General features: G+C 40.4%; 1 protein-coding gene across 1 annotated transcript; it reads left to right on the top strand.

The window, feature by feature from the left end:
- The first annotated feature begins 352 nt into the window (after positions 1-352).
- Positions 353-841, top strand: LOC107465736 (uncharacterized). Its single transcript, XM_016084703.1, has one exon. The coding sequence runs from the start codon at positions 353-355 to the stop codon at positions 839-841; it is 489 nt and encodes a 162-aa protein (XP_015940189.1).
- The last annotated feature ends 7426 nt before the right edge of the window (positions 842-8267 follow it).

Here is an 8267-nt window from a genome sequence, read left to right as displayed (position 1 = left end):
TTATGTTTCTAAATGGGTGAAAGCAATTCCTACCCGTACTGATGATGCTAACACTGTTGTTTCCTTTGTTAGAAACCATATTATTTGTCGCTTTGGATCACCACGAGCAATCGTGAGCGATCAAGGCACTCACTTTTGTAACAGGAGACTAACAGGTTTACTAAAGAGGCATGGGATAATTCATAAGGTATCAATAGCCTATCACCCCCAAACTAACGGGCAAGCAGAGGTGTCTAACAGAGAGATAAAGTGCATACTGCAAAAGGTAGTCAAGCCTCATACACAGGACTGAAGCACCAGGCTCTAAGACGCGCTTTGGGCGTATCGGACAGCATACAAGACACCGATCGTGATGAGTCATTTCCGCTTGGTTTATGGAAAGGCCTGTCATCTCCCAGTTGAGTTAGAACACAAGGCCTTCTGGGCGGTCAAGGAATGCAACATGGACTATGAGAGAGCCAGAGCTGAATGGAAGTTGCAACTGCAAGAATTAGAGAACCTTCGCTTAGAAGCTTATGAAAACTCCAGGCTGTATAAAAAGAAAGTGAAGGCTATGCATGACAAGAACATTAAGAGAAGAGAATTCCAACCTGGGGACTTAGTCCTACTTTACAACTCCAGAATGCGGCTCATGCCAGGCAAGCTGAGATCCAGATGGGATGGTCCCTATAGAGTAGAAACGATGGATCCATACGGAGTCTTTCACTTGAGCCATCCTTCAAGCTCTGAACTTATCAAAGTCAATGGACATCGCTTGAAGTTATTCCATGGCAAAAAGATGGCAAAAAACCAGGAACTAGAGATCTTCCTCTTGAAAGATCCGCTCACAGCAGAAGACTGAGCTAGTGGAGCGTCCAACTTAAGGACGTTAAAGCAAAGAGCTGGGTGGGAGACAACCCACCATGGTATGATCGTTCCTTCCCCTCTCCTTAATTTCCTTCGTCAATGACTCTTCTCAATACTAATGCCTATATTTTGTATCTCATCCGCATATTGCATATTGCATAAAAAAAGGGAAATTAAGGCTTGCGACGCGCCAACGTTGTTGACGCGCTCGCGTCGTAGTGCCTTCGTAACATTGAAGAAAAGAAACAGAGAGTTACGCTGGAGTGTGGCTGGAGGCGTGCTCCTAGTACCATTTGACCCATGCGACCGCGTGGATGACGCAATCGCGTCATTTGTAAAATGGCCTCCCCACGCGTCCGCGTCAGCCACGCAAACGCGTGGCTCTGCAATTCGACGTAAAAGGGTGTATGGCATTGAGTTGCGTTGGAGCTGGGCTGAACCTGTGCTAGCTGCACAAGCCCTACCACACGAACGTGTGCCCCACGCGCCCGTGCCGTTTTCTTAATTTGGCCATCCACGTGATCGTGTCAACCACGTGACCGCGTCACCCTAAAATTTGGCAAAACATGTTTCACACAGAGAGTTGTGCGAGCGCGAAGCTGCCCTCGCGCCCCTAGCGCAAATCATGTCACGCGTCTGCGTGACCGACGCGTCTGCGTTATTTCCTTCAAGGGCTGTCCGCGCGACCGCGTGACCCACGCATCCGTGTCGCTTGAGCCATCCAACTCATTCAAATCTACCAGATTATCTTATCTTTTCTTACCCCAATCCTACTTTTTCCCCCCTTCTTCCTTCTCCCTTCTTCCTCCCTTCTACTCCCTCTTTCTCACCACCATTATCAAGGTTTTTCTTCTCTTCTTCCCTCCCTACTTTTTCATTCTTCTTTTTATTTTCATGTTTTCTTTTTTTTCTTTCTCTTTTACTTTCCCTATCCATGTTTTCTTTTTCTTTCTTCTTCCTCCTATTGGTATTGGAGATTTATTTGGTTCTTTATTTTTATATGTTGCTTGTGGATTATTTAGGACTTGTTTAACAATTATATATCATTTTTATAGGGTTACTTGCATGTTCAATTTACTAGTTTCCATACCTTATTTAACATGCATGCTATGTGTTTGTGAAAACACCCATATGGCATTGTGCACTATTTTAGATTTCTTTTAATCTACTACTCTAAATGCTTGCTTTTCACCAAAACCTTTTTCTATTTTATTAATTTTTATATAATTGTTATTACAAGCATATTGTTTATTTGAAAGCGGTGGTAATCTAACTTGGACATTGAATGCTTGATCTATGCTACTCATGCCCTTGCCGGCATGCCAATAAACACCTTGCATTTAACTGTCATCACATGCACTTGCTATATTTCTGTTGTTGATTTTTCACATGTAGTCATGAGCATGTGTTACCAACATTATTCCTTCCTGTGCATTGATTACCACCTTTCCCATTCTTTTCCTTGCTATAACTCTTGAAATGTTCATGTCTTTACTCGTTCCCTTTCAGGATGGCCGCCAAGAAAGGCAAGGAGAAAGCTACCCCCAAATCCACAGCAAGGAGAGGAACAAAAAGAGCATTAGTGGCAGAGCCATCTTCAACTGCAGTTAAGCCCTCAACAAAAAGAATTAAAAGGATTATAAAGGTTGATGAAAAGGAGAAAACATTCCCTGCAAAGGACACTGCACGATTTTCCAATCGCTACTGTGAGCAGATATTTCCCATTCTGGCAGCTCGGAATTACAACAACGAACACCTTCTTATCCTTCCGCCTCATATTGCCGAATTTGTTGAACTGCGACTAGCACAAAGACACTGGGGATTCCTACAGAGACAGCCACGACAGGTTAATCTTTCTTGGGTAGTTGAGTTCTACTCCAATTTCCACTTGCCGACCCTGCAGTCTGTTTATGTCCGTCAGAAGCAAGTCCCCATTACAAAAGAGGCCATTCACTGAGCCTTAGATCTTTCCCCTGCTCCAGAAGGACTGGACGCATTTCAAGAAGCCGCACTCAAGCGCCAGATGTACAAATTTGACTGGGACGCTATTCTCAGAGTTATCGCACAACCTGGCTGCAGATGGATTTTTGGATACCATCGTTCCCGTCCTAAGGGAATATCAGCTTCCGCACTCACCTTGGAGGCTCATGTATGGGTACAAATTTATGTCCCATTACGTCTTTTCGAGCACTCATGAGTCTTCCTTCACTGCAGAAATGGCCGTTCTACTATGGTGCATCCTCACAGACCAGCCTCTAAATCTACCAAGACAGATCCAAAATGCTATAGGACACGTGCAAATTGCGGGCAACCTACCTTTCCCCGACTTGGTCTCAGATCTTGTCTTAGTAGCCAGAGTCTCCTACAGAGCTGGAGACACCAAAGCCATACTTCTACGGGATGATCAATACGGCCCTAACGGGAGATATCTCAGGCCACCACAAGCCACTACCAGCCAGTCCACAGAACATGCTACAGACATTCCACCTTCTACTAGTCAGCTGCTGCATCAAATACTGGAGAGGTTGGACCGGCAAGACCAGAGAGCGAAGCTATGAGAGCGCCGCAACCGCTGCCGATTCAAATACCTCAAGGAGCTACTCACAGGAAACTACAGAGCTGACGAGGACCCAGGCACTCCGGACTCCACTTCCTTTACCAGCACAGGGAGCCATGATGGTCCCGACTGTGGAGATACTGCCACTAGCCTACCCTTATTCCTGACAGATGGCACCGAGGATGGTGCAAAGCCTTAAGTGTGGGAAGGTCGGTCAGTACTTGACTTCCAGAGGTAATTCTTTCCCCTAACACCAATTTCTTTTTTCTTTAGAATAGAATAGATTGCATAGTAGTAGGTTAATTGCATGCATGTTCTACTTGATTGAAAAGATAATAAGTTTCTCTTAAGACCATAATTAAAAAAAGAAAGAAAGAAAACATCACTAATTTAAATCAAAATATTTATGTTAAATTTGTTTGAAGTTGAAATTGGAACATGATTTTTGAGCTAAAGAACACACAACCCGTGAAACTTTGAGCCTTAATACATGGTTACACTATTTAACCATAAACATTTTTTTCTTGTGTGTTTACTTCTCTATGATTGTAATCTAAATTTTTTTTTATCCTATATGTCCAATGTTAATGTGTTATGTGCATGCATATGATTGAGGCCATTGTTTGTTTAGCTCACGTATCCCAAATAAGCCTACCCTTTTAATTACCTTTGTTAACCACTTTGAGCCATTTTTAATCCTATTTGTTCTACATTTTACCACATTACTAGCCTTAAGTAGAAAAACAATTGAAAATCCCAATTGAATCTTTGGTTAACTCAAGATAGAATTTGTGTGTTAATTGAGTATGGGAAAATTGTGGGAACAAAAGGTAATAGGAAAATATGTCATGATAAAATAAAAGGAATTTGGGTACCTATTCATGTGAAACCATAAAAGAAAGATTACAAATATATGTGCATTGATAAGCTATGTAATTAAAAGTAAAAAAAATCTTTATTTTAGTAAATAAGGGGACAAAATCACCCCAATGATAAGTCAGAGTTCAATAATCAATGCACATGTGATAAAATTAAAATAAAGGTTTATGCATGATTATGGAATGTGAGAAAGAAATTTTGGGTAGCTAAGTATGAATGTTGAAATTATATAGACTATATGTATGTTAGGTGAGAGGTTAGGTTAATTAAAGATTCAATGTATAAGCTCACTTAGCCATATGTGTACCCTCACCCTTACCTTAGCCCCATTACAACCATGAAAAGACATCATGATGTTTACATTGGCACTTTAAAATTGTTGATTGATTAGGTGAAAACCAAAATTTTTGAAAGCAACATTAGAGAAGGATAGAGTGATTACCCCATACACTAGAGAAGATTAGAGTGCACACGCACCAACAGTAAGGGTTCAATGCTACATCCTGTGTTCCCTGCTTTCACGAGCTATCTTCTTACAAATTTACCTGCTTTTACTATATGATTTGAATTATTAGAGTCTTCCCCATGTTTTGTGGTGGACAAAATTGTGATTCATATGTTTATGTATTTTGTAAAATTCATTGCTCTTTCTTTCCCTGGCAATGGCGCCAAAAACCTGGTGCCAATACCATGGTTCACAACTTCGCACAACTAACCAGCAAGTGCACTGGGTCGTCCAAGTAATACCTTACGTGAGTAAGGGTCGATCCCACGGAGATTGTTGGTATGAAGCAAGCTATGGTCATCTTGTAAATCCCAGTCAGGTAGAGTCAAATGTAATTGGATTAGATATTTAAAAGATAAATAAAATAAAGGGATAGAAATACTTATGTAAATTAATAGTGGGATTTCAGATAAGCGTATGGAGATACTGTGCCCTTTCTTTTTCTACTTTCCTACTTCTTCCTTCAATTCATCTTACTCCTTTCCATGGCAAGCTGTATGTAGGGCATCACCATTGTCAATGGCTACATCCCATCCTCTCAGTGAAAAAGGTCCAAATGCTCTGTCACAGCACGACTAATCATCTGTCAGTTCTCAATCAGGTAGGAATAGAATCCCTTGATTCTTTTGCGTCTGTCACTAATACCCAGCCTTCAGGAGTTTGAAGCTCATCACAGTCATTCAATTCCGGAATTCTACTCGGAATACCACAGACAAGGTTAGACCTTCCGGATTCCCATGAATGCCGCCATCAATCTAGCTTATACCACGAAGATTCTGATTAAGGAATCCAAGAGATATGCACCCGGCCTAAGGTAGAACGGAATTGGTTGTCAATCACGCGCGTTCATAGGTGAGAATGATGACGAGTGTCACGGATCATCACATTCATCAAGTTGAAGTGCAACGAATATCTTAGAACAGGAATAAAGAGAATTGAATAGAAACAGTAGTAATTGCATTGAAACTTGAGGTACAGCAGAGCTCCACACCCTTAATCTATGGTGTGTAGAAACTCCACCGTTGAAAATACATAAGTGAATGGTCCAAGCATGGCCGAGTGGCCAGCCCCCATGATCTGAGAACTAATCGTCCCATGATTTTTAATACACTAGTAAAAAGTCCTATTTATAATAAACTAGCTATTAGGGTTTACATGAGTAAGTAATTGATGCATAAATTCACTTTCGGGACCCACTTGGTGTATGTTTGGGCTGAGCTTGATCTATCCACGAGCTGAGGCTTCTTTTGGAGTTGAACGCCAAGTTGTAACGTGTTTTGGGCGTTCAACTCCGGGTCGTGACGTGTTTCTGGCGTTTTACTCCAGACAGCAGCATGGAACTGGCGTTGAGCGCCAGTTTACGTCGTCAATTCCCGAATAAAGTATGGACTATTATATATTGCTGGAAAGCTCTGGATGTCTACTTTCCAACGCTGTTGAGAGCGCGCCATTTGGAGTTCTGTAGCTCCAGAAAATTCATTTCGAGGACAGGGAGGTCAGATTCCAACAGCATCAGCAGTCCTTTGTCAGCCTCCTTATCAGAGTTTTGCTCAGGTCCCTCAATTTCAGCCAGAAAATACCTGAAATCACAGAAAAACACACAAACTCATAGTAAATTATACGCTCATCACAACACCAAACTTAAATTGTTGCTTGTCCCCAAGCAACTAAAAATCAAATAGGATAAAAAGAAGAGAATATACTATAAATTCCAGAATATCAATGAATATTAATTCTAATTAGATGAGCGGGACTTGTAGCTTTTTGCTTCTGAACAGTTTTGGCATCTCACTTTTTCCTTTGAAGTTTAGAATGATTTGCTTCTCTAGGAACTTGTAATTTTGGATAGTGTTATTGACTTTCCTAGTTAAGTATGTTGATTCTTGAACACAGCTACTTATGAGTCTTGGCCGTGGCCCTAAGCACTTTGTTTTCCAGTATTACCACCGGATACATAAATGCCACAGACACATGACTGGGTGAACCTTTTCAGATTGTGACTCAACTTTGCTAGAGTCCCCAGTTAGAGGTGTCCAGAGCTCTTAAGCACACTGTTTTTGCTTTGGATCACGACTTTAACCACTCAGTCTCAAGCTTTTCACTTGGACCTTCATGACACAAGCACATGGCTAGGGACAGCTTGATTTAGCTGCTTAGGCCTGGATTTAATTTCCTTGGGCCCTCCTATCCATTGATGCTCAAAGCCTTGGATCCTTTTTACCCTTGCCTTTTGGTTTTAAGGGCTATTGGCTTTTTCTGCTTGCTTTTTCTTTTTCTTTTCAATTTTTCACCATTTTTTTTTCACAAGCTTTTGCTTTTTCACTGCTTTTTCTTGCTTCAAGAATCAATTTCATGATTTTTCAGATCATCAATAACATTTCTCTTTGTTCATCATTCTTTCAAGAGCCAACATTTTAACATTCATAAACAACAAGATAAAAAATATGCACTGTTTAAGCATTCATTCAGAAAACAAAAAGTATTGTCACCACATCAATATAATTAAACTAAATTCAAGGATAAATTCGAAATTCATGTACTTCTTGTTCTTTTGAATTAAAAAATTTTTCATTTAAGAGAGGTGAAGGATTAATGGGATTATTCATAACTTTAACACATAGTTACTAAACACTAATGATCATGAAGTAGAGACACAAAACATAAATAAACATGAAGCATAAAAATAAAAAAACAGAGAAATAAGAACAAGGAATGAGTCCACCTTAGTGAGGGTGGCGCCCTCTTGAAGAACCAATGGTGCTCTTTGAGCTCCTCTATGTCTCTTCCTTGCTTCTGTTGAATGATCCCTAGTGATTTTGGTGCTCCTATCCTTAGTTGCTCCCAATAATTGTGTGGAGGACAATTTATCCCCTACAGTATCTCAGGGATCTCTTGATTTGTCGTCAAATATTCTACCACTGGGCTATAAACCCTTTAGATGAGTCTTTCCATCTCCCATGACTTAGAGGTGGAAGCTTTTTGTCTTCTCTTTTCCTTTTCTAGACGATTCTCCGGCCTTAGGTGCCATTGATGGTAATGGAAAAAGAAAAAGCTTATGCTTTTACCACACCAAACTTAAAATATTGCTCGCCATTGAGCAAGAGAAGAAAGAAGAGAAGAAGAAGAAGAAGAAAATATGGATGAGAGCGAGGGATGGTGTTTCGGCCAAGGTGTAGAAGAAGGGGTTTGTGTTGTGTGAAAATGAAGTAGAATGGAAGGGTATATATAAGGAAAGGGGAGAGGGTAGGTTCGGCCATGTAGGGTAGGTTTGGGTGGGAAATGTTTTTGAATTTTGAAGGGGGGAGGTGATAAGAGATGAAGAGAAGTGTTAGTAAATAAATAAATAAATAGAAGAAGATGAGAGAGGGATTTTCGAAAAATTTTTGAAAAGGAGTTAGTAATTTCGAAAATTAAAGATGAATTAAAATTAAAATTAAAATTTGAAACAATTAGTTAATTAAAAAGAATTTTTGAAAAGGA

This window comes from Arachis duranensis, chromosome 9 (genome assembly GCF_000817695.3).
Source record: "Arachis duranensis cultivar V14167 chromosome 9, aradu.V14167.gnm2.J7QH, whole genome shotgun sequence".
Classification (NCBI taxonomy): Eukaryota; Viridiplantae; Streptophyta; class Magnoliopsida; order Fabales; family Fabaceae; genus Arachis; species Arachis duranensis.
The sequence above is the reverse complement of the archived record's forward strand: the minus strand, read 5'-3'. Positions and strand labels throughout refer to the sequence as shown.

Excerpts from the sequence above, each read along its gene's own strand:
- LOC107465736 (XM_016084703.1), top strand. The coding sequence starts at position 353 with ATGAGTCATTTCCGCTTGGTTTATGGAAAGGCCTGTCATCTCCCAGTT.